At 43.5% G+C, this 18,062-nt stretch overlaps 1 protein-coding gene across 1 annotated transcript; it reads left to right on the top strand.

The window, feature by feature from the left end:
* Positions 1-6,468: 6,468 nt before the first annotated feature.
* Positions 6,469-17,704, top strand: hic1 (hypermethylated in cancer 1). The gene is made up of 2 exons (XM_030777123.1): positions 6,469-6,609; positions 15,190-17,704. The coding sequence occupies exon 2, from the start codon at positions 15,207-15,209 to the stop codon at positions 17,424-17,426; it is 2,220 nt and encodes a 739-aa protein (XP_030632983.1). The 5' UTR covers positions 6,469-6,609; positions 15,190-15,206; the 3' UTR covers positions 17,427-17,704.
* The last annotated feature ends 358 nt before the right edge of the window (positions 17,705-18,062 follow it).

Below are 18,062 nucleotides of genomic sequence, written 5' to 3'. Positions count from 1 at the left end.
GCGTGGCTGAGGCCTGTTTGGAGCAGGAATGTCTTGTGGTTCCCAGTTCACTGCCACCACATTCAGTTGGCTCCCACTGAAGATATAATGGGTGAGAGATTTTTCCGTTGGAAACGGATGAAGAGGGGGAGGGAGACAACAGGGGAGAGAGGGAGAGGAGAGAGAGAGAGAAAGACAGTGGTAACAAGGGAGAGAGCAATAAGAGATGAACCAGCAAGAGATCAAACTGAATGAAAAGCAGAGATAGCAGAAGGGACAGTGACGTTAAAAACAAACAAAAAAAAAAAGCCAAAACCCCTGTTCAGTTGGGGAAAGCAAAAAGTAAGGGAATAAGAGAGTATGCTCAAGAGGAGAAGGGAAAGGAGAGAGAGAGGGAGGGAGGGAGGGAGGGAGGGAGGGGACAGGAGGAGCGGAGCGGAGGGAGCAGCGGCGGTGTGGGCGAGGGAGATGGAGAGGAGAGTGGCTGGCGTTTATGGATTGCAGATGTGGCGCTTTAGGCTTTTGGCAGGGGCCAACCGCGCCTCAGTCCCGCACCGGCTGGGTGGCACCAGGGTGAGAGGGAGGTCAGCGCACCGCAGCACACAGTCCATAAAACACCGTGAGAGAGGGAGGGAAAGACACACGAGTTTAAAAAACCACCACTCTCGGGACTGAAGAACTTGCACAATAAGACGAGAAAAAAAAAAAAAAAAACGGTTCACACAATACACAGACAAACCTTAAAAACAAAAGACTGAAGACACCTCTCAAGTCACTGGAATTGTTGAAATGCTGTCCTATTAAAAAAAAAAAAAAAGTAACCAGTGATATTCTAAATACATCAGATGTGTGTGGATGTATGTGCAATGTGATTGTCATTTCACACTCAAAGGAAAATGAACCTATGTTTGCTTCTGCCAGTTGTGCCCGTTTGCAATACTCTTGCGTAAGACTTAACAAGCAGAGCCCGCTGGGCTTTGAGAATACGACAGAAAAGAATCCTACATCACACAGCGCCGTTTTACCTTTTTTCATTTTCTTCTTTCAAATTTATCCTCCTCACGACAGCACTAACCAGTGCCCGGTAAAGTCCCCTCAGTAAAATCAAACATCTGTCTCTTTTACTCTGGTTCACCCCTCTCTCACCTTTCCAGTCACTCTCGCTATCTCTCTCCATCCCCTCTGTCTTTCTTCCCTTTTTTTCTCCCCCTCTTCCCCCTGGTCCTGACTCCCTGGTTCCTGGGGCCTGGCCAAGGCGTGTGTCCCTGGAGGAGCCAGCGAGGAGATGGAGAGAGAGAGAGAGAGAGAGAGAGAGAGAGAAAGAGGGGGCAGAGAGAGGGGCTGAGAGACAGGCTCCAAAACCACAGCTGCAACAGCAGCCCTGCCTTTCTCTTCCCCTTTCCCTACGTTAGGATCTGGCCTGGCACACTCCCCAGCGCTGCCATTAATCAGTGGATGAGGAGAGGGGTAGGTTTTGTGTGTGTGTGTGTGTGTGTGTGTGTGTGTGCGCGCACTGATAGAGAGCTGGCGGGGAACGGGGGTGGTGGTATGGAGACCAGGACCTCCCAACAAAGCTGAAGAGTTCACCCAGCGAGCGAAAAAGGGAGGGAGGGGAGGCGGACAGACAGAAAGCCGGCCTGGTGCACAGATTGTGACTTGTCAGAGAGACAGAGAGAGAGGGAGAGAGAGAGAGAGAGAGACATAGAGGAAGAGAGAAATACAGACAAACAGACCAGAGAAGTTGGACAAGCAGAGATAGAATGGGGGTGGGGGGTGAGTGAGAAAGAGAGAGAGAGAGAGAGAGGGCAGCGTAAACGAACCTGAGGTCCACTGAGGTTGATGAAGAGGAGTGATCCAAGATTCTGTCTATCATTGCATATAAACATGGAAAAAATCTCACAGTTCAATATAAACAGATGTAGGACGTGCACTTTTGTCTCATTAAGACAATGCCGTGAAAATAGTTGGTCATTACGAGAGCGTTTAATCCATTTCCCATATGCCATTCTTTCAGTCTCTTCTGCTCAAGGTTAACGGAACAACATCCTAATCAAACTAATCCAAATGCCTCAACAACCTCAGAGTACACAGACACTTTGGTTTTCCTCTGTTAATAAGCTCCAGTACCATCAGTGTTTAACTTTGGAGAATTGTACATGCTTAATCTTCTAAACGATTTTGAGGTATGAAGTCTTTCCTGCAAAAAACCTCGAGCTATCTGATTCTTTTTGGGACAGAGTGTTATAGAGTGTTGTAGCATTTTCTGCGTGTTTCTGTGTAATTACACCACAGAGGGTGAGCCCTCTAACGTAAACGCTGTAAATTAGAGACAGTGTGAAAGTGTGAAAGTATGTGACAGGTGATAAAGTAGAGTCATTAGACCCCTTAGACAGCACCAGGGACAGTTCTTAGAAGGAGAGCTGGTTCATACAAAGTCCAGGAGCGCTCTCCCTCTCTCCCTCTCTCTCTTTCTCTCTCCTCCTTCTCAGTCCCTCTCTCTCCCTGTGGCCTATAGACCTCCACTCCACCCTCTCCTCCTCTGATTATACAGGTGGGAGTAAAATATATATATATATATAAAAACTCTTCCTAAAGACTTCCAACCTGCTCCACACTCCAGACCAACCCCCTTACCCCCAGCGGGCCTCCCAGCATGCCGGTGTGCTTACATCACCGCACAAAGACCTGGCAGGCCAATCTCAAGACCCTGATCTATCCTTCCCCTTTTTTTGCTTTTTCTCTCTCTCTCTCTCTCCCTCCCTCTCTCTCTCTCTCTCTCTCTCTCTCTCTCTGTCTTTTTTGCCCCCCCCCCCCCCCGCTTCCTGCCCCCATGATGTCACGCGCCATATGGTTTTCAGCGAGAATCAAGCCGGAAAAGAGATTTAGTTGGTGGAGAGAGGAGAAAAGGAGGAGGTTTGGGTGGTGGTGGGGTGTTCGTAGGACACAGAAAACAAAGGCTGCTCTTCCCCTTGTGTGTGTGTGTGTGTGTGTGTGTGTGTGTGCGCGTGTGTGTGTGTGTGTGCGTGCGTGCATGCGTGTGCGCGCGTGTGTGGAGCTAATCAGGAAAGACCAGAGAGCAGAACCCACTCAGTGGACAACCATGTGGGATACACATGCCCGTCTCGCCTGGCTATTCTCACATGCTCAGACAGTGACAGGCCACCAAGGCTGGCTCTTCAACCCAGCAAAACAACACCAAGATACAGATCCCCCCCTGGCTTGGCTACCCACCGTGCCAGAGGAGGCCTCAGAGATACTGTACCAAGGAGGCAGCTACGTTTACTGAATCTGCCCTGTAACGATGCCAAACAAAACCCCTTGCCAACTTCAGTGGACATCTGGTAACAATCGAGAAATGCTTTGGAAAGGTATTTTGAGGAAGTTGCAAAACTTCCTGTGCTAAGATGAGCTGGGCAATGAATAGAGTGCAAACCCTTTTCCTTAGTACAAACAGCAAGTCATGATGTGCCCCCTCGTCCCGAGCCAACAAATCAATCTCTCGAACCTTTCTCCTTTGTCTTTCGTTTCCAGAGTGAACGACTTAAACTGCCAGTTTAAGATGAACCCTAAAATCTTACACTAAACACTCACAAAAAAAAAGAAAGAAAAGAACTCTGTGCATCCAAATGACCTCCTTTGCATGGCTATCCACTAAAGCTGTCTCGGAGCATCTCATTAAAGTGAATTAAGACTGGGCGTGTCAAAATGTTGGGCCCAGGACTCAATTTCTGGTGAGATGTTGGTTCTCTGGGGGGGTGTGTCTGGCATAGGGGGACGATGATCTCGCATGTGGTGATTTTGAGCGGTCATACCCACAAAGAAAGAGAAAGTGCCTATCATCACAACGGTATGGAGAAATGCAGAAAGGGCGAGAATGGGGGGGGGGGGGGCGGTGAAGGAAGGAGAAAAAGAGGGAGAGAGAAAGAGAGAGAGATTGGTTGTCCGGCTGATGGTTTGATGGGACAGTCAGGGGAACCATCTATTCCTTGTTCCCATGCTGTGCTGTCGTGACCTCAGGCCATCGGCCAGACAATAACACAGCAGTAATAAGTTGATTGGAATGCTGTTACTCACACTCGACACACAGCGAAAAGAGACACTCAGCCCCTCATCAAGTGGCATCTCTTACAGTCCCTTACAGAGTGTCAAAAAACTCCCTCTTCTGCCCCTAAATCACTTATAGCCTGCTTCTCTCTTTTGTGTGAAGACCGTGATCTACTGCAAAACAAAGTTAAACAAATGAACACACATATATGAAAACACACACAACCTCACACAGACACACATACTCGCACACGCACAGACACACAACCACACACAAATAAACAGAAAAGGCATGTTATTTGAGAGGCGACAGCCAACTGTTAATTGTCTGTAACAGTTTAGTTCTGCTGCGTTTCTCTTATCTCCGTCTCTGTAGTCCTGAGGGAAGTTTCTCCGTTCAGCTCGGCTCTGTGTTTTCTGTTTTGCGTTCCAACACGGCTCTCATTCACGTATTTGAATCATTGCTTACACCAGCAGTCCGGAGGTGTCTAAATGTTGGCAGTTCATTAACAGTTTGCCATTGCGCATAAGTCTTAAGCTAGATTATGTTAAATTGTGTTTTGACACGACTTAAAGTCCAGTGAAAGCCTCCAGAGACTGATTAATGCTTGAGATAAAGCACAGTTTGGCTGGAAATGCCGTTGAATTGAAGGAAAGGAACAGAAAAACCGAACACTTTGACTCTGACAATGCTTATGATATAGGTGCCACGATCCCTCTCGGCCACATTACTTAACTTTAATTTTTTTTTCTCCCTTTTTATGGTCCTAATTTTCTGTGGGTCACATAGATCAAAGAGAATAGTGTTGAGCTTGTGTGGAATATTTTGGCATTCGCTTGATCTATTGGGTTGGCCTTCTTTACGATCCTTTTTTTTTTTTTCAGAGGAGCCAATGGACTCAGAGGATTTTTTTTGTATTGTATTACAGAATCTTCCATTAAAAGTGAACTGAAAAACAACCAGGTGTCGGTTGGCCCGTTTATGTCCTTTGTATAGCTCTCCCTGCCTACCTCTGTGGAGGTTATCATTAGTTCATCAAGAGAAACTGGAAGTGAAAGACAATACCTCCACAGTCTTTTAAAGACAGACTCTTATGACTTTGACCACCATAATGACAAAGCAACATCTTGAACTTGGGTAATTTGCGGGGAGGGGGGGGGGGGGCCCTGGAATAGAAATTAATAATCAGATGTTAAAGTCATTCCAGAGGCCAAAGGCAGGCAACGACAAGAGAGGCAACCGGTCAGGTGAGTACCATTCTTAGTCATTCATTTCCTATCAGAGCAACAGCAAAACAACCACTGAGTCACAAAAACCAGTGTATACCCTGTCTTACTCTGCAATGCGCACTAACATGGTTGTTAATTAAGACGCATTAACAGTTGGAGTGTCTGTCTGTGTGTTACCAGGTAAATGAACTGACTGGTCCAACTGTGTTTTGGCCATAAATGCATTAAGAAAAAAGCTTTGGGCAGGTTGATGGGAATCACAGTCTAGTTGGCTTCAGCATGTATAACACATGAACCTATAGTGTCTGCGTGTTGAGTGTATAGATATCTCAATACTCACTGATATTTTGTTCGTGTTGAATTTTAGCCAAACCTGTAGGCCATTTTTCCCTTAAAATGCAGCAAGGTGATGGTAGTGTTGAATGTGCAGTGCATTCAAATTAAAAAACACAGAGAGAAATGCAAACGTGGTCATACCAACTTTTACACTTTTATTTAAAGAAAAAAAAACATACAAAGTGAAAACTTGTAACTGCCCTGAAAATAAGAAAGAGCAAAATGTGTCTTGCTTTCAGATGTAAAGCTCTCTATTTTGGTTTTTGAACTGTTTAAAAAAAAAGTCACGGATTCTGTGCAGTGTCTCTGGTTCGGTCATGTATATATAGACCATGATCCACTTTAAAGCCACACTTGAAGCTTAAAACAGAGCTATGGTTAAAAAAATTAAAACAAACCCATACGGAACACTTTCCTGTTTTATTGTTTTACCGACTCACGTAATTACGTAATTACATAATAACTACATTACTAAATGTTGAATGGTTTCTGCACGCACATGCAGTAATATTCTACTACATGGTAATAACCTTCCCATCTTCTAATTATGAGAGTTTAACAACTGAAATATATATTAATACAGTAGGAGTCGTGTATAAGAGTATTTAGATTGTGCGCTCCGTGTATATTACCCACCGTGTTTGTTATGGCCTGTTGGGTCAAAGATATATTGTGCTATAAATATTTCGTTGAAACTACATTTTCCAGAACATAGTCAACCATTGGGTGTCGCTGTACGCGCATTCAGCGAGGCAGCAGCTTGTCGTTGACCGGTTCCACAGAGATTTTGAGAAGTGTCGGATACAATGTTACACGTGCGGTCTAGAAGCGCGTAAGACGGAGAGAGAGCGTGAGAGAGAGGGGAGATAGTGGAAAAAAGAGAGATCGAAATCCCCAAAAGTTGGAAACCCTAAGAAAGACAAGTTCTGGAAAGGAATTTGGATGCACGTGGAAGTCTTTATGGGAGAATCCCGTGGAGAAAAATTCAACAACGGTCGGGACATCAGACATGAATCCGAGGTAGGTTGCCCGAGAGTAGAGAAAAGCAGTACGTTGCATTAATGGGCTATTTCCATCGCCACTGACTGATTAGGCTACCTGAGGCGACTTCAGGTGTGTTCACTCAGCGTATGCGTAGACTGCCTAACTGACTGTTATTGGTGCTTGTGTCTGACAGCTGGCGTATTTACACAGTTTACGTCAGGCTACTTACTCTTTTACGACTAGTTGCAGTGTCTCAGCTCTGACAGGCTTTGCAGCGTAAATAATAACGAACAGTTACGTCGCAGTAACTGACAAGATGCCACCACTGAGTAACCGCTGGGCCTATATATTTTTGTAAACAATGTCATTATACAGTTATGTCCATCCAAAGCCGTTAGGGTGTGGACTCGTGTCAGTTACGTTTAGGTTTGTTGTAAGTGAGACTGCTCTTTAGGTCATAACGAGTGACCTTAATCCAGTGACAGTTGACTACTCCAAAAGGTTTAGGACGAATCAAATAATACGGTTTTATTTCACGTTTATAAACTCATGCCACAATAAATTTAATGAAATATACACTGCATCTCCATAACTTCTCCGAATGTGATCTGTTTGGTTTACAGCGAGCAGACAGTTACGTGCAAGTACTATAGGCCTAATTTGTAGGTGTCCGAAAATTAATCTCGCAAATCTGACTGTAACAGGATGCTTCCTATCATAAAATTGTTAACTTTAAACACGTTTATTCAGGAGACACTTTGTTTCTTTGTATGCATTACCGTTTAAAGCATCAACACAACGTCAAACTGAAAATTCAACAAAGTGTTGTAATTCAACAGTTGATCAAAATATCTGCTAAAAAAAATCATTTTAAACTTTATTATTTAAATGAGGAATAACACGGAGTGTTATTTATCATGCATTTTCCTCCACACAAGTCTCTTGGTTTCTCTCTCTCTCTCTCTCTCTCTTTCTCTCTCTCTTTCTCTCTATAGAGAGATCCAAGTAAGCTGACTCTGCGTTATGACAGCTACAACTGTCCCTTATAATAACCCGTGTAAAGCGAGAAACAGGCCAAATGAGAGTGGAGACGGCCTACAATAAACAACTGGACTTCTTACTAAAAAAGACCAGAGATGACAGAGTGGTTGGGGAGATGTTGTTGCATGGCTGTTCAGGGCACATATAGTCTGTGTGTTTTGTGGAGAGAAAGAGCAAGAGCTCCATCACATTTATTCCGTTGCACTGTGCTGCAGACAACAGCAAAATTGCCTGTCCTAACGGTTCTCAGTGATATGCAAATAGACCCAGCGCTCAAGGTGAGGTTATGCTTTGCTACAAAAAGTTGCCAAGTAAGTGGTCTGCTGCCCTAATTTTGATTTTATTCGTCACAGGTTTTCGTTTGATCTATTTCCAGTCTAAATTGCCATAAGTTAGAAGAAGTGGCTAAATGTCACGTAAAAACTGAGTGCAGATTTTTGTTTCTATTTCTGTTTTATTGTTCCAAACTGGAACTGTTTCTTGTAACCGTAGTGATAGAGCGTTGAGATTTTGTTTCGAGACATCGCGATCAATCCTGCAAAAACTAGGGGTCGTGTGATATACAATATAACGACTGTCTCTTTAAGACCAAGCCGCGATGTGAAGTTCAAGCTGGGGTCACTGTAAGTTCCTGCCCTCGATTTTACCTTTTAGTTTTATTATAGACTGACATCACACGGGGCGCTAAAACGCTTGTGCCACATACAAGCCCATTATCATCTCCATGCGCGTTATTGCGTCGACGTAAAAATAACTAGGGAAATTACTAAAATAAAAATCGAAGGAAATTGATGCCGGTCTAAACACGTATTTTTTATAGGAGGAGTGAGAGAGCTTTCGGGGGCGAGAGAGATAGGGGGGAGAGAGAGAGAGAGAGAGAGAGAGCGAGAGAGAGAGAGGGGCGGGAGGGCAAGTAACAAGAAATCCACAGCAATTAATAATAAAAAGAGTTGGCAGTCTTGCTCGGAAAACTGGCATGGTTTTTGGAGGCTGGCAGTTCAAAGTTGAAACGTCAGATATGACTCCAAAAGACTGTTGAGATGATCATTACGGGAGAGTTAGATCGGATGGCAGAAGAGTTCGGGCATCCAGGTAACGTTTATACAGCAACGCTTCTTTCGTTGTACACATTCGTGGTACTATCAGATAATTTAGATAGACTACATGGGAAATAATGTTATCTTCACGATTACTCTAACAATAGCCTACTTATTTTTTTACGCAGTTCTGGAATATATCAAACCTCTTACAGAATAACAGCGCTAATGTTTTAGAAATATCCTGTTTATGTAGATAGGGCTTTAATTGTTCACGCTCGTGTTTATACACACATTTTTTTCAAATATATTACGTTTTGTTCAAGAGGTGTTTTGTTTTTTGACATGGTTGACTTTTCAAGAGCAAAACTTGAGTTTGCCATTCATGTCCTGTGAAATAGAACACTGGACCTCGTTAACGTTCTAATAAGGTAAGACAGTAATTGAATTACAGCAGTAGAAAGCGTTGTCAGTGGTTACTAATTTGAACGAGAAGCAGAACGAGAACATTGTATGTGCTCGGATTGTGTCTTTATAGTCGTGGTTAAAGCATTCTTTTTACATCCGCTGCTAACCCCTCGTCGTTGTCGGGGCACAACTTACATTAGACTTAATGAGTAATCCATGGTGTTTCACATGAGTGTGATTCGATGGGGAGGATGAAGAGAGAGATCCATGCTCCATAGTTTTCCATCGCCTCTCTATTTAACAAAAGATGAACACTATGCTAGTATAGTCAGTAGCTGGCACACTATTAAAATACAGTGGTATAATCTGACAACATTACTGCACGTTGCTTACATTGCTTGGTTGGTGCGTAAGAATTGACGGAGAGAGGTGCGTTCAGTCTGTGATAGGGACGCACCTAGACTCATGTGGGTCTTTGGTTTTTCAGAAATCAGAAAGTCGACTATGAGGCTGAGATGGGACCTGAGTTTTTTTAGTATTATTATCATCAAAACGTCTCTTCACATTAATTTAACTGTGCCTCATCGAAGGTGTCAGTGCACTGAGATATAATATGTAATCTTAAAAACTAAGAGATAGTTGGAGAAACTTTACCAAAAATGCCAAAAATAGATGGCAAGAGAATGATAAGACTGACATTCATTTATAAAAAAAAAAAACTTATGATCGCTTCTTAGTTGTTTAGTTATTAAAAATTCGTGGTTCCTGTAAAACATGTTTACTTTCTTTGTGGCAACAACGGAGCTGAATGCATAACAGCACAATCTCCGTATTTGTCTTTGCTTGCGACTGTATCAGTTGATAGGCTACCATGGAAATCTCGGAAGATTAAATATAAGGTGCTAAGGAAAAACTCTGATTTGCAGCCTGTAGGCTGTATAAGCATTGCTGATGATTTGAAACCTTACCTCTTCGCGGTCCATATTGAGAGGCCAGCGAGTGACTCCAAATGCAGGCAAGTATATATGTATGGTCATAAACCAGGATATAAGAATTATAAAACTATTTGCCTTATTATTCACAATTTATATGCACTCTTGCATTGGAGGCCTACGTCTCCGAACAAATGGCTTTTGATTAACTTTGTAACTAACAGTTAGGAATTAACGTGTTGGGATCGACAGAGCTCTCTCGACTGAGAGGCCGTGTAACGGGGCTGATAATCGTTTTCCTCCCGGCGGTATTTATGAATGAATATCCAGGGCTCTGAGCGCTGAGACTGGGAAAAGCCCCTCTCCTAGCTCTTCACAGACACTCGCCCACACTGCAAAAATCTTTCTCCGTTGACGAGATATTATGTGGTGCAGCAAATTGTGCAAAAGTAAGTGAAGTAGAAGTAAGTGAAAGAGGTGGAACGTGCCACATCCGTGCGCGGATTTTTTGTCGGGCTGTCAGTGTCTGGAAGTGGAAGGTAACACAAAGAGTACCACAAGTGTTCTGTCCTCACTCGTATATTTAAACAACTTCAATCGTCCGTATGATAGTCAACGAAGACAAAACCCCAGATTGTTGAACCTCAAGTGGTTTTGATTAAATAGGGTTTCATGCTCAGTCGCGGTTTTACATTCCATTCACAAAAATACTGGACTGAAGGGCTACTTGCGGAGCAGCCAAATCGACCATACAGACAACTCTCATCTTTGCATAACAGATTGTCCTGAAGCTTGTCTCTGCTTTATTAAAATTCAAAATAATTATTTTCATTAACGATTAATAACACATTAAAGATGTATTTCCGGCTAAACCATTTAGAGGAAAACAACACATAATTTCTTAAAGCATTACAGGGGTCCTGGAATACTTTCATAGGTTTTTATAAAGAACTTCGGTGCTTCGCTATTACTATTTGCAGTACTGAATATTTACCGCGTTAAGAGATGCACAATATTTCAGAAATCATTATATTGCTAACTATAATTTAATAAATTAACAATTTGTGTATATTTACTTATTTTTTCAGTAGACGTTGTGTATTGTCCCTCTTCAATGGTTTGCCAAAACAATTTCACTGACGATTTGTCAACAAATACAACGAATGGGCCTTAAACAACCATTCTGTACAGTATGTGAAGGAGCCGCAAAGGATCATAGTTTGACAGTGAATAAAACGAGGGGTTTTGCCACAAAATTCTTTAATGTAAGGAGTAAATCTGTAAGGGAGTATGCATTTGTGGTGAAAGATGACAGACAGGGCGGGGAGAGAGAGGAAGTCAAAGGGGTGTTCTTTAGAACAGAACCCCCCAGTTTAAACCCTGCCTCACCCTAAACCAGCAAAGTGACAACACAGACAAAACACAGGACTAATGAATACCAACCCCTCTAAAATATGACCCGGGGACCGTCTTAATACAAGTCCCCTTTTCTCATACCAAATATAGCAAATATTCAATCACACTCACATAACTTATGAATCACACAAACACCATTCACACACACACACACACACACACTCGCTCATGCAGGCGCACACACGCGCGTGTGGAGACATGCATAAATTAGAAAATTGGACGGGCCCAAGGTAACACTAATTTATACATTCGTCTGGTTATTAAGTTTTTTAATGGATAAATTAGAACTACACTGTGCTGAGAGTGCGTTGTTCTGGTTGTGGGAACATACGGGAATAGTCAAGAGAATCATTTCTTCCAAATCTAAATCTAAATCTATACCTTGAACTGAAACTTGGTTTAAGTTCTTTATATTTGCTCAACAATTTGTACAAGTTGTGAATGTTAAATGTTAATCTAAGAATTTATGTAGCCTACACACATGTCTGTATATATACCACAAAAAACAAACAAGCAAACAAAAAAATACCAAACACCATTCATCATACATGTCAAACACACCTCAAAGGGATAGCAATTGGACAAGCACTATTCTCAAACCTGGGATCTTACACGTCAGGACGAAAGTATTGCCGTAGCGCACTGTGGTACGTCACTATGAAAAACAGGCAAACTACATTGAGAAGTTTTTGTTGTAGTAGTCTGGAATGTACAGGTTCACGTAATCACCCGTTAAAGAGACATTTTCGCGTCTAGGACGACTCGACAAGAGGATATAACTGTTTATGCGTGATGTTCAAACAAAGGTTTTTAAAACATGATTTACTTCTGTTACCACTTCCTTTCTTGCTCTGCGCTTTGAGCTCATAACATAAAACGTACAGAGAGGAGCGGATGCATGTTTGCATTCATAGATGACATAACTGCGTAATAATGTTGGTTACCGGCTCGTTATTTCCCAAAATGTATCACATGTTAACATTATGACTTGATAAGCACATAGTTGTTCTAACGAAATTCTCTTAGCTCTTTACTGTTTATTGCTGTTTTTTTTCTCTTGGAGGTTAGACATAATTTTTGACTGTGAAGACAAAAATACATGCGAATGTAGATCACACATGTTGCTTTCTCTGTGTGCGAAGTATGCCCCCGACTCTCATGTGCTATGAAAAGAGAGATGCTTCGAAAATGACACTTAACCCGCAAATACACTTTAGGAGGTTAAGCATTCAAGTGTCCGTGGGCAGCAGGAGAGGCGATAAAAACGGAAAATGCTAAATGCTGTGGTGCATTCTAACAAAGAATATTCTGAGAAACGGGCAGGAGAGAGAGAGAGAGAGAGAGAGAGAGAGAGCGCACAGCTGGGGACAAATACAGTACGTCTCACTTGCTTAATTCTCTTTGTGACACTAAATTGACCTCTTGCGTTTTATGAAAAGGTGTTAATGTTTAATGATAACTTAAAATACTGGAATTGAACGTCAGCGCCATTAAAGGTATTTGTAAAAAGAAGCATTCATGATCAATAGATCAACAAATCACAAAGTAAAGATGAGCAAATTAGATCATAACCAAACACAGTCGTTAAAAAGTACAGATCAGTCTATCACATCTTGAATACGACTCTTATTTAAGGTTTAGCCTACCTCACAGCGAGAACTCTCTGCCTTGTGTCGGGTAATAGACATGCTTACAGGTGCACGAGAGAACTTTAGGAACTTCAAGATGCGAGAGTACATTCATAATGGCTATAGCACAATTTTCGTTAAAAAAAAAAAAAAGAAGAAGAAAAGAAAGAAGTAGAAGAAGAAAAAATGAAAAGTCCTACTTTTTAAATAATGGAAAGTTCATCGTTTAAAATTACTGCAGTAGGGTATGATAAGTCTTTACTCTGCTGCAAAAGAATCGCGATTTTGTCTGGGGGAAAATGGTTTCTTTTAACGGAAGGATTTATTGAAAGCAGCGATATCACATTGATTACTATTATATCCATGTATGGTGCCTTACAGTAAGTATGCTGTTTCACGGTATGCGAGCTGTCCAGCCCCTTCTGCAGGAAAGTGAGCGCTGTGTTTGAGTGCATGTTTGAGCTACAGATTGACTCTTTGAAGAGTAGAGCGACATCTTCCTCGTATCAGCTACAGAGATAAAAGACGGTAGCAAACTAGATCTCAATCAATTTTATGTCTTCGTTTACTCTATGTCGTGGAAAATTAAACGAGGTAGTTATTTTTAATTCGCTCTTCATGATGACTTTTGCAGCAGGAAAGCTGATAAAGAACTGAAAATCTACTGAATATATTGGGAGCACGAGCGAGTTTATGCCCTCCGTGTTCTTCGTATAAAGAGAGATGGGACACTTAAAGAGCATCTGTCAAAAAGAAAAACAACTTCACACACTTTTTTTCTTCGTGTTTATTCTGATATATGTTTCTATCTGCCATATGAAAGAGGTCACTTAATTTATCCTCGCACTGTTTGACAAATAAAAAAAAACGTTGTCATCCTACTCAAAGAATTTCTTTGGGAATATTTGCCTTCTGGTTGAGCTTTACACAATACCCCCCTGCCTGTATCCTTTGTTTTTCATAGGAGGCAAACACCGATACAACAAGAAACTAATTAATACAAAGCTTAGCAATGCTTTCTTATTCCTTTAAGCTTACGAGCAGATCTTACACACAGTGAAACAAAATGAAAGGAGGATGACCTGATATTGGGATCACTGTGACAGAACTGGGTGTATTTGTCAGCTTGTCTCCAATATGTGAAAACAAGCAGCTAAGGGGCTTTCATAAACTATCTTTCTCTTTTTTTCCAGTCTCCAGTGTTTGAACAGTACATCCTGTTTTTTTTGTTTTTTTTGCATGGTTTTATGATCTTTGTTTACCAGAAGACTCAGGCTGTTCAGTGCGCTTTAGGTTGAAACCTTTAAGTGTTTATGTACATTCAAGACTTACGAGAGGTGAATTTTAAAGGCATACCATCGATCACGCCATGCGATGATTCACAGTTAGAGGGCTGTTAGTTCCTTATTTGACTGGACGGTATGGAACTTGAATGTCTATCTTTTTATTGGACTTATTTTTGTCCCCGCAGGATTGTGCCTGCTGTTTGTCTTACTTTGTTTAAAACTCCACACACCACCTCTGGGAAGCTTTATCAGGAAGACAGGGCTATGAAAACACATTTTATACTGGGTATTTTTGCTCCGTGCACTCCACTGTAGCATTTGAACATGTGGAATTTCACTGTTAATAATGGCAAAACCATGGCATACACTGTCATGCAGAAATAGCTCACTTTTATTGAACTGTTCTGCCATGCACTGCATTGCGTCTGCATCTATCTGAAAAGAAGGAAAAAAGAAAGAAAGAAAAAGAACTCTGTCATCAGATAAGAAAGATAGAGAAGAGGAAGCATAGAGCTGTTTTTGTCCGTGAGATACAGATATACTTACTTCAGCGTTTTTTTTGTTTTTTTTTTCTCCAATGATTCAATGCAAGCAATTAAAACTATTTTCTGGAAGAAATCTTTCTGGGGCACATATTTTATGTCTCACTTTCGATTTTATGGACCAAAATGTGGTCAAATATTTAAGCATAGGAAACAAAGGTGCAAAGTGATAGTGTTCTGTGTAATCACAACACAAAGCATGATGGTCTTCATGAAAGCGTGTGACCTAATTTGACTTGTTCAGCTCGTGTTAATCCAATGGCTGTTACAATGTTATAGTGTGTGTTACCATAGAGACAGTGTCTGACATTTCTGTATCATTTCAGGTGGTGGACTGAAGACGATGCTGGATGCCATGGAAGTCCCAGGTCATGCTAGGCACCTTCTTTTACAATTGAACACGCAACGTACCAAGGGCTTCTTGTGTGATGTCATCATCGTGGTGCAAAATGCTCTGTTCCGAGCTCACAAGAACATTCTGGCGGCCAGCAGCCTATACCTTAAGTCCCTCGTCGTCCACGACAACCTCATCAACTTGGACCATGAGATGGTGAGTCCCGGTGTTTTTCGGGTCATCCTAGATTACATATACACAGGACGGCTGAGTGATGGAGACCCAGCGTCTCCCTCAGAGCCAAATATAGGAGCAGTGCTGGCGGCTGCAAGCTACCTCCAACTGCTGGACTTGGTGGCTCTCTGTAAGAAAAAGCTGAAGGGGAAAGCAAAGTACCTCCTTCGGCCCACGCCGGGCTTTTTGCCATACAGTAATATGACTCCCGGCAGTGTGGGAGGAGGAAGACATCGAGTTCCCACCCCTGTCATCCAGCCCTGCTATCCTGGTGGGGTTGTGAGCAGCCACACACCTTGTGCCCCTCCCATAGAGGATTTACCCCCACACCCACTGGCCCCTCATGGAGGAGAGCTGTATGCGCCCTCCTTCATTCAGGGCCCTCAGGAGTACCCCTCCACCCCAGCGCCTTTGCCTCCCCCGTCGGGCATGCGCCTTCCCACCGCCGACCGAAACTACTCTCCCCTCGGCCTGGATCTGTCGAAGAAAAGCCCCGGTCCCAAATCCCAACACCCACCTTCTCATTCCCACCTGAGTCACACACACCAGCAGGATGAGGAGGTTGAAAGCGAGCTGAGTAACCGCGGAAGTCCGCGGCAGGGCGCCAACGGAGGCCCTGACAAGATGGAGAATACTCATCACGTGGGTCCCCACACTCCACACTCTTATCCCCATCTCAGCCAGCCACTCACACCACATCACCCCCACCTGCACCACTCCAGATCCCAGAGCCAGGAGAACTTCCCTTGCCCGCCAAGCCCTGAGGCCACAGGGGAGCAAAGAGATCACATGAGTGACGGATCAGTGTGCCGTTGGGTGAAAGACGAGCCTCGCTCCTACAATGCTGAAGACGAGGAGGACGAGGAGGAAGAAGAGGATGACATAGGAGTGGGAGATCGGGACAAAGGCACCCGACAGCATCTCAATCACCAGAAGACCAGTGAGGAGAAGCTGAGTGAGGGAGGCTATGGCCGGGGCGTGGCCTGCGACGGGGAAGACGAGAATGGGACAGCCAGTGAGGAATCAGTCAGCAGTGAGGGCCGGCCTTCTCCCCCGGGTACCGTGGGCAGATATCACATTCCTTATGACATAACGTGCCCTGAGAGTTTTGGGGACAACCTGTATGTTTGTATTCCTTGTGACAAGGGTTTCCCCAGCTCGGAGCAGCTAAATGCCCACGTGGAAACCCACACAGAGGAGGAGCTCAACCCGGGTTCAGAGATGGAGAACAATAGCAGCAACAGCACCACGTGCAAAGCCAACAGTGTCAATGGACCCACCAGCCTGAATGCCAACAGTAACCACCCACAGAGCCTCCACACCATGGGCATGGGCGAGATGATCCGGCCGTACCGCTGCTCCTCTTGCGAAAAGTCCTATAAGGACCCGGCCACGCTGCGACAGCATGAAAAGACGCACTGGCTGACACGGCCGTACCCATGCAGCATCTGCGGCAAGAAGTTCACGCAGCGTGGCACCATGACGCGTCACATGCGCAGCCACCTGGGCCTTAAGCCCTTCGCCTGTGATGCTTGCGGCATGAGATTCACGCGCCAGTACCGTCTCACCGAGCACATGCGGATCCACTCGGGTGAGAAACCTTACGAGTGCCAGGTGTGCGGGGGTAAGTTTGCCCAGCAGCGGAACCTCATCAGCCACATGAAGATGCACAGTGGCGGGGGCGCAGGCGGAGGGCTCACCGCAGATGGCAAGCTGAAGATGGACTTCTCTGAGGGCATCTACCCGCTGAGTAAGTACGCCGCGGAGCACCTTGGTCTGAAGCAAGAGAAGGCCTCGGAACTCCTGGCCCAGGCTTCGCAGCACCTGCTGGCCGACCCCAAGGCCATAGAAAGCCTGTACCCGTTGTCCAAACTTGCGGCTGAGCATCTGGGCCTCACGCATGAGAAAATGAACGTCTTGAGCCAATCCCTGCCGCCACCTTCACAGCCTCTGCCTCCCGAGACCCGCACCATAGAGCGTTACTCTCCCAGTTAGAGAGAGATGGGACCAGCACCCACCCACAGCTGCCAAAGTCAAGTCTGAACTAGCATAGCTAGGACACCTCACTGTTCACCATCCACAGTATTTCAACTTCACTCACCTCAGCTCCAAATGAACCTACACCTCATATAGAGGGGGCCAGACTGCTGGTCCAAGAAACATGCACACAAACTGTGTTGACTTTTTAAAAGTGCCTTTCTTTGTGCAGCACATGCATTTTTTTTTAAATTACTTTCCTAAAAGGAGAACTACTTTATTTATAATCTATCTCAGCCATGGACACATACTTCACAACAGTGCAGTATTTATGTAAAAAAAAAAAAGCAAAAAACAAAAACAACTTCTTTTTTTATTAACCCACCGAGCCAAAAAAAAAAAAAAAAAGAAAAAAAAGAGAAAGAAAAAAGAAGCAAATTGAAAACCAAAAAGAGATAGATTTTATTTATTTTTTGGTTTTGTTTTTGATTTGTTTTTGTTTGTTTGTTAGAATAAGCCAAAGAAAAAAAATGTCAAAATGTTGCATTCAAGTGTTGCAATCATAGCCTAAACCTGTGTAGTGCATATTGTGAGTGTATATACAATGAGGAAAAAAAGCACATATGAGTTATATTCAGGGCTTCTGTCCAGGAT

Source organism: Chanos chanos, chromosome 6 (assembly GCF_902362185.1).
Source record: "Chanos chanos chromosome 6, fChaCha1.1, whole genome shotgun sequence".
Lineage (NCBI taxonomy): Eukaryota > Metazoa > Chordata > Actinopteri > Gonorynchiformes > Chanidae > Chanos > Chanos chanos.
The sequence above is the reverse complement of the archived record's forward strand: the minus strand, read 5'-3'. Positions and strand labels throughout refer to the sequence as shown.

Coding starts and splice junctions, on each gene's coding strand:
- hic1 (XM_030777123.1), top strand. CDS start 15,207: ATGCTGGATGCCATGGAAGTCCCAGGTCATGCTAGGCACCTTCTTTTA.